Source organism: Pteronotus mesoamericanus, unplaced genomic scaffold, assembly GCF_021234165.1.
Source record: "Pteronotus mesoamericanus isolate MK-2021 breed Mesoamerican mustached bat unplaced genomic scaffold, CSHL_Meso_final contig_33, whole genome shotgun sequence".
Taxonomy (NCBI): domain Eukaryota; kingdom Metazoa; phylum Chordata; class Mammalia; order Chiroptera; family Mormoopidae; genus Pteronotus; species Pteronotus mesoamericanus.
In genome coordinates this window covers 892,910-908,083 of record NW_026555135.1, presented here as the reverse complement: position 1 = coordinate 908,083, position 15,174 = coordinate 892,910, and the positions used below count along the sequence as shown (strand labels likewise).

Below are 15,174 nucleotides of genomic sequence, written 5' to 3'. Positions count from 1 at the left end.
CTCCCTCTATGAGCACATCCTTACTCCTGGGTCTGTCCACCCCTCCAGTCAGTCCCCCTGGGTTCTGGGATGTTATTTGCCTGGCCCCCTCCCTCTAGGGGCACTAGCCCCTTGGAGCTGACCTAGCCCATTAGTATGGACAGGGGGTGAGAGGGATGGGCGAGGCACCTGGGGACGCAACAGCTGATCCCTTGGCTGGAGGGAAGGATAGGGGGAGAGCTAGAAAAAGGAAAATGTTTGTCAAGCCAGGCTTGGGGAACCACCCTTCACCTACTGGGATGTGTAATCTCACTTCTGTCCTGGGAGGAGGGGTATTGTTCCCATTTCACAGGCTAGAAAGCAGGCTTGAGTGACTTGCCTGAGGCCATCTCTAAGTGGTAGACTGGGATGCAAACCCAGATTTGTTAGCATCAAAGCCTGAGCTTTTTACAAGAGGCTGATAAATGTGGGGGTAAGTGGTGCTCTCCCCATTGGCAGTCAGCCCCTCAGGCCAGACTGAAGCCTCAGGAAGGTGTGTTGGCTACCGAGGTGCTGATAATTTTGGTGTTTGCTGGTTTATGGAGCAACAGGACAGAATACTTGGGACAGTCCGTGGCATTTAGGATATGGGAACCCTCGCCTTATCCTGGGAGTGTCCTATTGTTAAAGACCTTCAGGCACCTTCAGGCACATTCTAGAAAGATCTTGGTTCCAGCAGATGTCTTTGAGCATCAAAGGGTGAACTTCCTTCTCTGCTAGTGACGTGACGTCAGACTTCAAAGATGCTAGAAACATGAGCCGTTTGATTACAGCTGAACTCCTTGGGGACCAAGAAGATTACATGAAGGCTCCCCTTGCCCCACCCCCACCCCCACCGTTCCTGTCTCAGCCATGCACGTGCCACGCATGTGCCACGGACACGGGAGCTGGAGGAAGCAGAGGCCTGGGGGTTGTTTTTCAGATTCTCAGGAGCCCCAGCCTGGGCTGAATTCCTCAATCCCCACAGTGCTCTCCACGCCCTGATTGGAACCATCATTCCTGTCACACCCTCGGGCCTGTTCCTTTCGCTCTTCATTGACTTTACTCCTTGCTTCTACCTCACTTCCCCTCACACCCACAGCCTGACTTCTGAGCCTGAAGCCTGCTTCCCGTCCCCTCATCCTGATGCCCTCCACACCTGCAGCCCCCATGTTCCCGGCGTCGTTTCCTCCGTCGTGCCGGGAGCCTGTGGCTGCAGCCTAATTCCTTTTACACCCTGTCCCAGTCTCTCCGTTCCTGCTACCTGCTTTCTTTGAACCTGCGGACTGATTTTTTTCAGTCCTCTCAGCCCTGCTTGCACGTAGGTTTCTTCCGTGTTGTATTCTCCCCACGCCTTGCTTCTCCCACATCTGCAGCCTAATATCCCTTCCCACTGCCCGGTTTCCTCCCTGCCTACAGCCCAGTTTGTCCCAAGCCCTCTTGGGCACATGACCATTGTCAGGTCAGCTGCCATGTGTAGGAGACAGGGAGGGCTTCTCTGTCAGTGCTTTGGCCATTAGGGGGATTGGGGTGAAAGCAGGGTGAAGGGTCCCGAGGAAGCCCCTCTTAAGCCATGATTTAGTGACAACAGCACTGAAGTCTCCGCCGAGTCCTAGGCAAGCCATCCTTTTGTGAGCTCCCAGGGAGTCCACCAGTTCCCGAAACTCTCTGCCTCCCCTGGCCGTCCCTAGTTCCCTCTTTCTGTCCTTGCTGAGGAGCCATGCCTGGGGGTGCCTGGGAGCAGTGGTGGGGAACATAGTGAGATGGCTCAATCTTTGACCCCCAGTTTTGGTTGTAAGTGAGTCCCCTTCCCCTGCCGCTCACCCCGGCACCACTACCGGCTCCTGGTGGGGTGCCTGGTGGGGGCAGGGCTTCGAGCAAGTGGCTCCCACAGCAGGAGGAAGGCTCATTAGCTTGACCTCCAACCAGCCTCTTCCTTGGCGGGGTTGGGGGAGCACTGCTCCCATCGCCCTGCCTCCGAGCCAGCCTGCTCCTTCCAAGCCCAGACCCATATGCAGAGGCGGGGGCCAGAGGTGAGCAGGTCCACGATCTGGTGCCCCTCCCCAGTACATTGGTCTCTCGCTTCCTGGCCTAGACCATTGGGAAGTTCTTCCTTTGGTCTACCGAACAGCTGTTCCGCTTCAGCTTGAGTTATTAGCCTTCCCCTCGTGGAACCAAAGAGCTGGTAACTGCTGGCCCCACAGCCTTCTGTTCACACGGTCAACCCTGGAGCCTCCAAGGGGCAGGGAGAGGGTGAGGGATAAATAACCTGAGACAAACACAAGCAACCAGCCGAAGTTCCCAGATGTCACACGCTTGTGCAGCTTGGTGCCAGAGGGTGACATGCAGACTTCCCCCTCTGGGACAGGGGCTCACAGCTCTGGACTCCCACTGGAACGGCCGCCTCGGGGACTGAGGGTTGACTGTCTGATGCTGCTGCAGAGAGAGAGGCCTGGGGGGCGTCACTGGGCAGGAGTGTGAACAGGGAGGGCTTTGTCAGGAAGGCTTCCGCGGGCTGGGTGAGCAGGAGGCGGGCATGTGTCTAGTCGGGAAAAGTGCCCCAACGCCCACCCTGACTGACTCAAGTGCCTTCCCCCTCCGTCCTCTCCCACCCCCAGAGTCACCGACCTGAGAAGGAGTGGCCCGTGAAGAGCCTCAAAGTCTACTTGGGGGTGAAGAAGAAACTCCGGCCGCCCACCTGGTGAGCTGGACCTGGGGAGATAGGTCTGCATCTAGGGCCTGTGGGGGCTCAGAACAGAGTGGGGAAGGCTCATCTGGGAGCTTTGAATTTGACGGGTGGATTCAGTGGTTCTGAAGATGCCATTTCCCAGACCGGCAGCATCAGCATTACCTGGAAACACATAAGAAACTCAGCTTCTGGGGTACCGCCCAGACCTGCTGACTTGTGGGTCCTGGGGGTGGGGCCAGCAGTCTGTGCCAGAATGAGACGTTCAGGGAACTCTGAGCCTTGCTCATGTTTGAGAGCCACTGGCCTGGATTGAAACCCTTGTTACTGACTATCTCTGGGACCTTTCTGTGCCTCACCTTCCATATCTGTAGAATGGGGAAAGTAATGGTACAGTGGTTTCAAAGGGTGGTCGTATGTTTTAAAAAGTTGAAAAGTGCTACATAGCCATTATTATTGTTACTAGTTTAAGGAGACGTCAGGCTTGGTGTTCTTACTTTCTCCTCTCATCTGCTAGCTGTGCCTGGTTTTCTCTGAGGGACTAGGGCAGGCGTGGGATGGAGTGGGCTTGGGGGTGGGGGAGCCAGGGGCCTGGGAGGCTGTGAGGGGGTAGAGGCTATGAGTGGGGAGGCAGTAGCCAGCATATGCTACCCTTGCAAGAAGGCCTGGGTCCCCAGCGCTGGTCCATGATCCTGGGAATCTGGGCTGCAAGGCCTCTGGGGGCTGCAAGTGACCCCAATCACCCCTCCTCTGCAGCTGGGGCTTCACTGTGGTGCACGAGACAGAGAAACACGAGAAGCAGCAGTGGTGAGCGAGGGCCCTGTCTTGAGACCCCAGGCCAAGGAGAGATGGTAGCCTGTACCCCTTGAGAGGGCGCCCTCACTGTCCAGATCTGTGCCCTGCCCTGAGACCCCGGGCTGGGGAGATGGGCAGGGTGTTCCCTGCTTAGCCAGGGCCTTGGCAGCCTCCAGACCTGTACCTCCCACCGCAGGTACCTCTGCTGTGAGACGCAGATGGAGCTCCGGGAGTGGTTCGCCACCTTTCTCTTCGTGCAGGTACCAGGTGGGGGTGGGGTGGGGTCCCGAGGAGTCATTCATTGTGGTGTTTGCTTCTTCACTGTTCAGGCTACCAATTGCTTCAAGGAAGTTTTGAGTTGCTTTTAATTCATTTTGCTTGTTTTTTTACTCATTAAACCCTTCCCAGTAGCCCTCTCTGGTCCATCCCAGAGCCAGGCGAGCGAGAAACAAAGGGCGCAGACCCTATCTTTGGTTGGCTGCATGGGGAAGGCATTAGGGAGAGGGTGTCATGGGGGATGAGGGAATGTTCAAGCCAAGGTCGGGGGGTGGGGGTGCTTCTAGGCAAAGGGAACAGTTCATGCAAAGACATGGCAAGAGAACTACAGATTGTCCAGCGGGGTGTAAAGGGAGAAGCCAGGAGTGCCAGAAGCTGGCACTGGAAAGGGAGTCGGGAGCAAAATCTCGAAGACCCTTGAAGGCCATGCTGAGGAAGCAGAACTTGACCTAGTCGGCAGTTTTAAGAGAGAGCGTTAAGCAAGGAAGAGTGGTGTGTGGGTTTGAGTTTGATGGTGCCTTCTGGGTGTGGTAAACGGGGGAGGGTGGACATCTGCTGAGCCTGGACATGAGGAGGCCAGGGAGGTGGCCGCTGCAGTGAGCCAGGCGGGAACAGCCTAGGGACTTGGAGCAGGGCCAGAGGGGTTGGACTTAAAACAGAGGTTTTTATATGAGAGCTCAGAATTGTTTAGGGAGAAGGGAGGCAAAACTGTACCAGGGCCTGCGCTGCATCCTTTCAGTAGTCAGGGTCTAAAGGGAAACAGAGTAGTGTCTGTGGTTTTCTTGGTTCCTGGTGAAAGGGGGCAGACTGTTTTCTTGGTGCTGCATTCCTGGAGCAGTTTGTTTGTGGACCGAGAGATGAGAGTTGTTGGGTAACATAATTGGCTGGGTTTTGTCAGGAATACAGTCATTTTTCCTAACAGCTGCTTCTCATATCGGCTGGGATCAAAGCTGAGGGTGTCACCTCAGATCATAGCTGGAGTCATTTCTGGGAAGAGAGGGTGGATCTGGAGCTCAGTGTCTGGGCCAAAGCTGAGCCCAGGTCCCAGTGCCCCTCTTCTCCCATCTCCACAGCATGATGGCCTGGTGTGGCCCCCAGAGCCCTCACGTGTGTCCCGGGCGGTGCCTGAGGTCCGGATGGGAAGCGTGTCGCTGATCCCCCTCCGTGGCACGGAAAATGAAATGCGCCGGAGTGTGGCTGCCTTTGCTGCGGACCCGCTTTCTGTGAGTGGCTCTCCATCCCAGTGGGCAGGGGGCTGGGTCTTGGCTGGAGCCTGCCTTTCACCTGACTCACCTACTTACCGCTTTGCTTCTCTGAGTGCCTTTGGACCCCTTTCCTCTGTCCTCAGTAGGAGTCCTGACAGGCCCCTTCGGTTCACATAGTTCATGGGAGTCCCCTCTCCACCTGGCCCCTGGCCCCTATGAGCCTTCACAGAGTGCTCATGAAATCTGGACTTCTGTGTCTTCCTACAGCTCCTCAGAAACGTGTGAGTGCAGGCGCCAGCCCCTGGCTCTGGGATTCTGCTGCCTGGAAGCCTTCCTGTTCAGACACCCTCATGCCCTGCGTGCTTGCTGTGAGCCAGCAGGGGCACATGAGGAAGCCGCACCCCCCACGTTCCACATCCAGACTGCAGCCCGGGGTTCCCTGGCTGGGGAGTGGGGGCAGCAGGGTCTGCCTGAGGAGGAACCCGTCACCTGCTCTGCCCAGGTGCTCAGCCCTCCTGGCCTGGTCTGCTCCCCGCCAGGGTCACCCGCCCTGAGTTTGAGAGGTTGGGGAGATGGGCATCAGTCAGGAACTCTGGGGGAACACCATCTTTTCAGAGGCTCAAGGCTCTGGGGCCCCTGCTGGAAGGGAGCCCAGCCCCTTGCCACAAACTCCAGAACAGCAGAAAGCAGATACTCTAAAGGAACACTCAGCTGGGGTGGGAAGGGAGCTCTTGGGTAATTTACTGTGGGGCCAACTGGTGGACTTTGGGGACTTAAGTCCATCTTCTGGTCTGGGGTGGCTGGGAGGGTCCAGGTTGCCTGGTGCTCCTTTCCTACTTTGGGGACCTTTTGTTAATATAAATATATCTGTATATTTTATTCTACGGTGCTGTGAGGCCTGTGATTGGTTGGGGGTTTCTGGTGTTCCAGTGTGGGAAGAGGTCAGGAGGCCCAGAGGTGAGTGCTGGTGCCCGAAGCCCAGGGACCAGGGCTCTGCTGTCCCTAGGCCCTGAGCTGCTCAGCCACTCTCCCCGTCCCAGGCAGAGCCGGTCTGACTCCACGCTGTCCCCACTGTGCTCCCCTGCAGCCAGGTCCAGATCTCGACCAGGACAGGCCCCCGCCTGGACTGAGCTCCTGTTCCTGAGGAGCCTCGGTGTGGCATGTCAGTGACTCGGGGCAGCCCCTCACCAGCTCCTGAGACACAAGGTCACCGGGTCACAGGAGCTTTATTAAATTGGGAGGAAGGGCCTTAGGTTACTCTTGGCCCTGTGCCTACCCCTCCAGGGGCGGGCCCTGCCTCCTACCAGGAAGCGCCCCTCACTAGGCAGTGCTTGGTCATTTCCTCCAAAAAGACATGGCCCTGGCAAACGGAGCTGTTCAGAGATGGATTTGGGACTCCGTGGGAAGATGCCAGGCACCACATTCCTGCCTCTGCCTAGTCTGATTACCAGCCCCTCTCTGGGGGCCCAGCAGGCAGACAGGCGGGCCTCCCAGCCTCAGTCTCAGCCAGCGGGGCCAGGCAAAGAGGTGGAAGGTGGGTCACATAACCTCTCACTCATGTGATTCAGCTCAGTGGGGAGGCCTGGGTGCAGATCCTGGGAACCTGGAATCCAGGATCCTTGTTTCTTGAGAAGTGGAGGAGGATATCAGGGGACTAGAACAGGTTCCCTGGCCAGTTTCACAGGCTGGGCTGAAGCTCCCTGACTCTTGGGGCTATATCACCTGAATCTTGTCCTGCCCTAGGTGGGCTTCTCCAGTCCAGGCTGACCATTCCACCTACAGCCAGGACAAACCCTTGTCCAGGTGCTCGGGGGCTGGGATTCTTCCCTGGATCTGACCTTGGACAGAAGCTCAGAGAGAGGGTGGGTTGAGACTGGAGCCCGCCCCTCTGCTCAATTGCCAATTGTCACTGCCTTGGCTGAGGGGCTGGCTGCAGTGATAGCATTGAGCCACCAGGGGGCAGCCATAGTTCAACACGGTCTCAGAACAGGTTCTGAAGGGCTCCAGTGTGGTCATCCTGGCTCAGGCCTTGCTCTTTTGGACTGTGGGGTGGTACCTGTCCTTGTCTTTGACGCCAAGCTGATATTCTGGGAGGCAGCACAGTTCAGGGATGTGGTTTGGACTCCTGGAATCTAGAAGCACCCACTGTGGGTCAGTGTCTGTGGAAGAAAGTAAGGCCCAGAGAAGGGAGGCAACTTGGCCAAGGTCACACAGCTCTCAATCTGGGCTGAGGTCCAGTTCCGCTGCCCCACTTTGGGGTGGTCTCCCTCTTACTCCAACTCCTCTCCTTATTCCAACTCTGCTCTCTTATAAGTGGCCCCACTTGTTCTCTGGGGAAGGGGATCTGAACTGTCAGAACATTAAAGTGCTTTTGCTTGAAATCAGGAGATTTTAGGGCCTTGACTTTAATGAATATGACAATGACAACAGTGTTGGATGGATTCGGGCAGGAGGCTTTGCTGGTCTTTGCCATGAGGATTCCTAGAAATGGGACCTTGAGACATTTGTTCACATATTTGAAGTTGGGTCGGGGGTGGGGAGTAGCTGAGGAGCCCAAAGCTAGACCTGCTGAGGCGTGGGGAACAGCTCCTGGAGAGGGAAGGAGCTTCTGGCGAGAGCAGGCGCCCCTGCACTGGCCTTGAGACTGGTGCACATGGGGTGAGCGGGGCTTGGAGAGGGTGTGGGTGGAGTGTTGGAGGAGGAGGACAGGCCTTCAAGGGTCAACCCAAGTCTGGGCCTAGTTGCCTAGGACCATGGGGAGCCCTGGGAGGGAAGGCTGGGCAAGTGAGAGGGCATCATGCATGGAAAAGAGGCTGAGATGGGGGGGATGACTGTCTCTTTCATCTTGTTCCACTGACCCATTCTGCAAAGCAGCCATCAAGGGCCTCTGGGCCTCAGGAGACTCCTGGGCTCTGCAGGAAGTCAGTGGGGCAGGGGGGAGAAGATGGACCCTACCGTCTCCGCTCTTCCCCCTGAGCCGGATTGGAAGAGGGGCCTGGAGCTGAGGCTTTCTTCCCTGCACCCATGCTCTGGTGGCTCCCAAGCTTCCTGTCCACAGCTGGCTGTTTTGGAAAAGTGTGGGTGTGGATGCTGATACTCCTGCCTACAAGCTGTGGAGCTTTGGCTGAGTTCCCAAGGTTTCTGGTCCTTGGTGTTCTCATCTGTACTATGGAGATACGAATATACAGACATGTCTCACTTATTGAGCTTCGCTTTACTGTGCTTCACAGATGTTGTGTTTTTTACAAATTGAAGGCAAGACCCTCCACCAGCAAAAAGATTACAACTCGATGTATTGCAACACTCATTTTATTGCATTGGTCTGGAACTGAATTCACAGTATCTCCGAGGTATGCCTGTACCTGCTAATGGGAGGATAAATGAGCCAATAAGCAGGAGTACCTAGCACTATCCATCGATAATCCCCTCTCCAGATATGTCTGGGGGAACATCACGGCATCCAGAATCCTCTCCAGGCCCAGTATATTTTCATTCAATGAGCATTTCTTGAACACATACTGTGTGTGCAGAGCTTTACTGAACACAGAGCAGGAGCAGGAGAGTACGTGGTGTGGGGGAAGGAATGAGCCCTTCTGTTGGGCGGGGTGTGATATTGATCAGGAAAGACTCCATGGATGAGGAGAGGCTAGAAAGGCAAGTGCATTACTGAAGGTGGAGTTGGGCGGAGAAGACATCTCCAGCAGAGGGAATGGCATGAGCCAAAGGCAAAGTGATGTCACTCTGCAGTGAGCAGCCTGTTGTAGTTGGAGCTCAGTACCCCCAGGAGCCCTCCAGGGCCTGTCCCCCATGCGTCTGGTGTTGGAATTTTTGTGTGTATCACCTGCTTCTTAAATACGATCAGAATGCAGTCAAATGGGCTCCTTGGAATCTTCCCTCACCAGAAAAATGACTAGCTCCTACCCTTTAGCCAGCTCCATGACCTAAGTGACCCAGACCCCAATCTGGGGAATGTCTGTCTGTCTCTCTCATATACATGTAAGTACAGCTCTCATGAAGCTCCCAGTTGCTCCTCCAGTATGACACCTCCTTCAGGAAGCTCTTCTGGATTGCTCTTTATTTCTGCTGTACTGAGTGCATTTAGGGAGTGTGTGCGTGCGCGTGCATGCGTTCTCCAATCACTTGCACCTAAGAACAGGGTTGCGTGGTCAGCCCCAGCTGGTCCAGCCCTAGCTTGTCCCCTCTCCCGTGCCACTTCCAGCCTGTGGAAATTTCCACACTTTCTCTGCCCTGGTTACAGCTCCTATTGCTGTATTTATCACCCTGGAGACAGTGGCACAGGCGCACATGTGCCACGCACACTTGCCTGGCACACATGTGCCTACACACCTCAGCCTGCACTTCCACGCATACACTCTGCACGTGTGTGAACGCCCACACACATAAAGCTCTCTAGGAAAATTGCCCCCTTCCCTCCTGCTGCTCCTCCCCACTCTGCCCTCCCACCACCGCCCACCTCAAAACGCTGAGTCCAAAGCGGTGGGCTGGTTGGTGCCTCCCACCACCTGTCAGCCTGGGAGGCACTTCCCCCTCTTGACTGTAGCGTGCTTCCCCACCCCCCCCTTCCCCCTCTAGTCTGTCTCCCCAGCTCTCCCTACCCCTCCCCTCTGCCACTTCTCTGCGCTCCGGTATATCTCTCCCTCCACTTCAGTCCCTCTGAGTTCTCTTCGCCACTCTTCTGACCCTCTGAGGTGGAAACTGTCCCTCCCTGTTCTTCAGGGGCTCAGGATGAGCACCTCCCAGGGGCTGATGGAGACCGGGACAGGCTGAGGGGTTCAGGGCCTGAATCTCCTCAGCTCCTGTCACTTTCTGTACCTCCTGAGTGAGGGGAGGGCTGTGTGCCTGGCACCATGGAGACCAGTGTCATGGCAACCCAGCCCGAGTGGGCACAGCCTTCCTTCTCCAGGGAGGGGCTGCCCTTAGGCCCTGGGGAGGTGGGCCTTGTGTTGCTGCCCAGCACTGGCTGCCATGCTAGCCTCCAGCGCATATCGCCCCCAGGACACCCTGACCCTGACCAAATTTACTTTCACTGCATCTTCTAATGCCTTAAGTCAGCAATGGGGGAGAAGGGGCAAATCTGCCCCAAACACCTGAGGGATCGTTTATAGGCGGTGGGCCAGAGAGGGCAGAGGCTTGCCCAGGGCCACACAGCGAGCCTGGTCCAGCTCCCAGGTCAGCAGTCACTGGGTCAAAGAGGTCAGTCCACCCTGGGATCCTGCCCTGGGAGGTCTCTTGCCAGTCCTTAGTGGCGAGATAATAAAGATACAAATGATAATGCTGATGAACCCTTAGGAAGCATCCACCACCTACTAGGCTAAGGCTTTGCATGTGTCATCTTGCTTCATCCTTAAAACCAACCCTATGAGGAAGGTACTCTGTTCCCATTTTATAGGTGAAGGAAACGAGGCGTGGACCTGCCAATGTCAGGTGACTAATAAGTGGTGTGGCCGAGACAGGAACACAGGTCCTTCCGAGATGGCACAGGCAAGCTGAGGTTTCATGCCTCTCCAGCACGCACTCTTTTTCTATTTTAGCGGCAAATTGAGTTTTCAGTTCTGTCTTTCCTTCCGGAGAGAGTTCACAGGGAAGATCTGGGGCTTAGTGTAAGTCTGGCCTTAGGATTTCTAGAAGCCAGGAGGCTATTTTTCTACGAAGATGGAGAGGCAGCAGAGCCTTCATAGTGTGGTGTCCTAAGGAAGACCTCCCTCACAGCCTGGCAATGTAGAAACTAGCTCATAGTCTCCAGGACCTTTTAGAATCATGTCTAAACCTAGGATGGAGCGAGAGCACCCTGCCTTTCAGTTCCAGCCTCAACTTGCCTCCTTATCTTGATGGAGTCACACGTCAGCTGCCTCCCTCCTGGCTTATGTAATTATTCAAATATAGCAGCTGCCTTTATCCCACTGAGTCACACCTCCTCCCTCCCCCCCCCCAACCAGGTGCAGAGACTTAAGGGGGAAGAAGTAATTAGGGATGAGTGGGTGGCTCAGGGTCCCCTGGCAAGGAGGATCCTGGTGTTCTGGATGGGTGGGGATGGAGTGGGGAGCTGACCCCAGGGCCCAAGGGAGAGTAAAACCTTCCTCAGTGTGTGGCGGCAGGGGCCCCTTCTGCCTTGACCTATCCCTTCTGAAATCTCTCATTCCTGGGGATTCCTTCCCAGGGTCAGAAGCTGTATCCACAGCCTCTTCTGGGCCTTTTGCCCAGCTGGAGGAGGTAAGGAAGAAGAGGGAGAGGTGGAAGGTTACGAAGAGGAGAAGGTGGCCTGGTGGGGCAGTGGCTACAAGGTCCCTGGTGCTGAGCCCAGCCCTGCTCTTTACTCTGCCTCTCACCTCAGTTTTCCCATCTGGAGCATGAGAAATTGGAGTCTGCTGTATCATATGCTGCCTGCGTCATATCCCTGGAGATGCCCTGGCCCTTAGGCAGAAGGCATTTCCAAGGGTCTGGTTGACTTCCCTGCCCTCTTTTCTCTGCCCGCCCCAAGTCTGCCCACCCTCCCTGGGCTAGTTTGGCCTCTCTGCGCCCTCCACAAGGACAGTGTAGGCAGGAAGGGCCACTGGATTCTGGTCTGAGGGGCTGAGCCTCAGCTGTCCCTTCCCTCCCTAAACTTGCCACTTGTCCCACCATTTCATCCCCCTGCCCAGGAGCTCACTACCCCCACCTGGGGTCATCCCTTCCCTCATGGGGGAGCTCTGACTGATAAGGCACCTTAAGCAGCCTGGGTTCAGGATCCCCAAAGCCGCCTTTGGGCGGCTTATTCTGCAGTGTTGAATAAGCTGCTCCATCTTAGAGATGTCCGGAGGCTGTGGTAGCCTTTTGTTTCTTTGTCAGCAAAGGCTTTATCACCCATGGTGTGAGAGGGTGTGCTTAGTGTCGGAATGCAGGAAACTATGCCAGGCCCATGCCAAGGACATGGTACTCCTCCAGCCATTGTCCTTGGAGCTACAGGTGGCAGCTTCCTAACCAAGGAGATAGGGAAGCACTGTGAGATGGCTCCCTGAGCTTCCCCACCCCCATCCTGTTGCGAAGATCCAGATGTGGGCTTATTCTCTCCCCCAGCGAGAGGGAGCCACCCAGAGGTTTTCAGGCCAACCCTCATGAAATTCATGTTCTGCAGAATACCAGCCTTCCCCTGGAGAGCTGAGGGCTATTCCACAGTTCACAGCCTCAGTCTGCCCTGGGTGGGGGTGAATTCCCACAGAACAGGTCAGTGAGGCCCCCCCTCTACATGACCGGTGTCCCTACATCCACCTGCAGCCTCTTACTGCTTGCTCTGATGTGATCCCGGGTTGAGCTCTGAAGTACACCATCTCATTTCCATACTCAGCTGTGTCTCCTTCCTCCTTTGCTCCATCACCGTTTCTCACTTGTACCCGGTGAGGCTGTTCAAAGGCTGGAGATGGGCCGAGGTGAATAGGACCTTGTCCTGTCCTTGAGGAAAATGTGACCCAGTACAAGAGATAATCCTGAGCAGGAGGGTGAAGTGGTGCAGCAGAGGGCAAGTTAGGGAAGGGAGAGGAAGCAAAAGGCGGTTCGGTCCAGAATCCAGTGACCCCTCCTCCCTACCCTGTCCCTGGTAGGTGGTGGCAGGCTGTGTGTGCTGAACTAACCCAGGAAGAATGGGCTGGCATTTGGGATGGGCAGAAAAAAGGAAGAGGAGAGGGAAGTCAGCCTGGAAGGAGAAACAGGATGTTCCAAGTGGAGCAGGAGAAAGCACTGGCATGTACTTGGGGGCCAGAGGCTGCTCCATGTGGGGGTCAATCAGGGTTGGTCATGAGAGACTCCAGATGTCAGGCTGAGGAAGTTGGGCTTCATCCTGAGGGAGCTGGGAAGCCATGCAAGGGTTTCAAGAAGGAGTTAACATGACCAGCTAGATGTCTTAGAAAAGGCGGCAGTTAAGTGTAGAATGCAGGTGGAAGAGAGGGTTTGAACAGGGATAGGGGCCTGGAGAATGACCAGGGAGGGGAAGGAAGCTCGGGCTCGGGAAAGGAAGGGAGAGGGTACATGTGAGGGTTACAGAGGGAGAACTGACAGGCCTTCATGACGGACTTGACAGAAGAAGCAGAGAGGGAAGAGGAAAGGCAACTTTGAACTTTCCAAACTGGGGATTAAAAGTTTGCTGATGCATTTGATAGAGAAAAAAGCTGTATTGGATGTTGGCGTTTTAAGGGTGAGGGGCCTGTTGATGTCTCCAGAAGAGATGCCCCGGAGGCAGCAGGTACCGGACACCTGGAGCTCCAGAGGGGGCCGGGCCGAAGGGGCAGTCACGACTGTTGGTTTGTTGGTGGGAAGCTCCATGCTCCGTGGGGGTAGCAGCTTGGAGGAGAGACAGGGCCCGGTGCTCCTGCGCATATTGAGGGGGTGAAGGTAGGATGAGGCAGTGAGCAAGACAAGAGTAGGTGCCGTCTGGAAGGTGGGAGAGAAACAGCCTCCTAGGACGGAGCGGGGGAAGGCGTTGAGAAACCGCCTTTGGCCAGGAGGAAAGGAACTGGTGCCTGTGGAGCCTGGGCGGGGGCTGGATCCACCTGTCGCTTTGGGCAGCCCCCCGCCCCCCAGGAGCATCCTGCTTCCTCCCACATCCCTCCAGCTCTGCAACAGGCATGAACGGTGTCCGCTGACCGGCGGTAGAGCGGCGGACCAAGCAGGGCCCGTGAACGGGCACACATGGATCAGCACCGCGGAGAGCGCCTGGGGCGGGGCCTGCGGCAGGGCGGGGCCTCGCTGTCTCCGCACAGAGCCTTCGGTTCCTTGGTTCCTGCGCGGGCTGGGTTTGCAGGCCACTTCGAGGTGGAGGAGGGAAGAACAGCCCTGGATAGCCTCAGGCTCTCTCCCCTTTCTGCACCTTCCCTCTCCCAGCTCTACTCTCCTGGAGCCCCTGCCCAAATGTTGGGGCTGTTGCTCCCTGGGCTCAATGAATTCAACCTCTTCAGGGGAAGGGAATGAAAAAAAGGAAAACGCTATTTACTGGGAACCTTGTAGACATCCCCCACACCTCTTTGAGCCTGGGATTTGTGACTCCATCTTTCAGAGGAAAAAACTAAAGTTCAGAGGGGTTAAATAACTTGTCCAGGACACATGGCAGAGCTGGGATTTGACCTTCCACCTGGAAGTACCTAGTAGTCCTGGATCTTGCACCTCTCTCCTGCAGGGATGCCTGACTTCTGGGACTGCTGTGGAGTTTGGTGTGACAGTGGGATGGGGAGGACATCCTCACTCCCACCTGGCTTGCTTGAGTATATTCCCAAATTTCCAAGGATAAGGCCTCCTGAGTGGGGGTGGGGCAGAAAGGAGGCTGAAGGCCAGGTGAGGCCTCAGTGCACCTGCTCCCCCTCACCCACTCCCGGGAGGAGCCCTCCTTTGAACTCCTCTGACTCAGCTCCTTACCACCAGGCTCCTCAGCGCGTGAAGGGGAGCTGTGATGGCCAAGGCTGGACTTGGTCCAGGTCTTTGGCTTTCGGAGACCGCAGAACGCCTTCCCTGTCAGCAGGCAGGGAGCAACGTGGTCCCAGAGATGGGTCAGGCTGAGAAATCAGTTTGTTCAGAGCTCTCAGAGATTAAAAAAAAAAAAAATCTACCTTCTGGGGCCACAGTGGGAAGCAAAAGCCCCCTCACATTTTCTCTCTTGACATTTCCTAAGCCAACTGCTTTCTGTAGCACTCAGCCTGGGCAGAACTCTTGCACAAGCTCGGTCATTCCTGTCCATCCCCCCACAACTGCGCACCCCCCACACCCGTCCGCAGGGGTCAGGTTTTCCCTCTGCTCATGGGCTTCTCTGTCTAGAGCCTGGTGTGTGCAGTGGGAGTTATTCCCCCCACAGCTCAGTGAGGTGCCGTTGCTGGTGAGGGTTACATGGAGCTCCTCTAGCCTGGAATACACCCCTTTCTCCTTTAAAGGCCCAGCTGATATCCTCTCTTCCAGAAGTGCTCATCAACCCCTGACTGGGTCGGAGGAGCCCTCTGGGCACAACAGACTCCATGCTTCCCTCTATCACACTGCAAGTTCCCCCTCCTCTTGCCTGGATGCTTTTCCAAGCCAAGGAACAGTTTGAGTCATATCAGATGAGGCTGGCCAGTCATAGGTGTTTGTGAATGAATGAATGAGTATGGTAGTGGTGGGTCCAGGACTCAAACCCCCACCTCCTGCCTCAGGGTGTGGCGCTTCTTCTCCTATGTCCAATTGGAGCTCTGTTGAGATAACTCG

General features: G+C 56.0%; 1 protein-coding gene across 3 annotated transcripts in view; it reads left to right on the top strand.

Moving 5' to 3' along the window:
- ARAP1 (ArfGAP with RhoGAP domain, ankyrin repeat and PH domain 1) overlaps window positions 1-5,921 on the top strand; it is a 65,103-nt gene extending 59,182 nt beyond the window's left edge. For all 3 annotated transcript variants that reach the window (XM_054576232.1, XM_054576231.1, XM_054576233.1), the window contains 5 exons: window positions 2,616-2,698; window positions 3,440-3,490; window positions 3,675-3,738; window positions 4,828-4,977; window positions 5,227-5,921. In XM_054576232.1, coding sequence (XP_054432207.1) covers window positions 2,616-2,698; window positions 3,440-3,490; window positions 3,675-3,738; window positions 4,828-4,977; window positions 5,227-5,244 — 366 coding nt within the window. In that variant the 3' untranslated portion in view covers window positions 5,245-5,921. The remainder of the gene's footprint in view (window positions 1-2,615; window positions 2,699-3,439; window positions 3,491-3,674; window positions 3,739-4,827; window positions 4,978-5,226) is intronic.
- The last annotated feature ends 9,253 nt before the right edge of the window (window positions 5,922-15,174 follow it).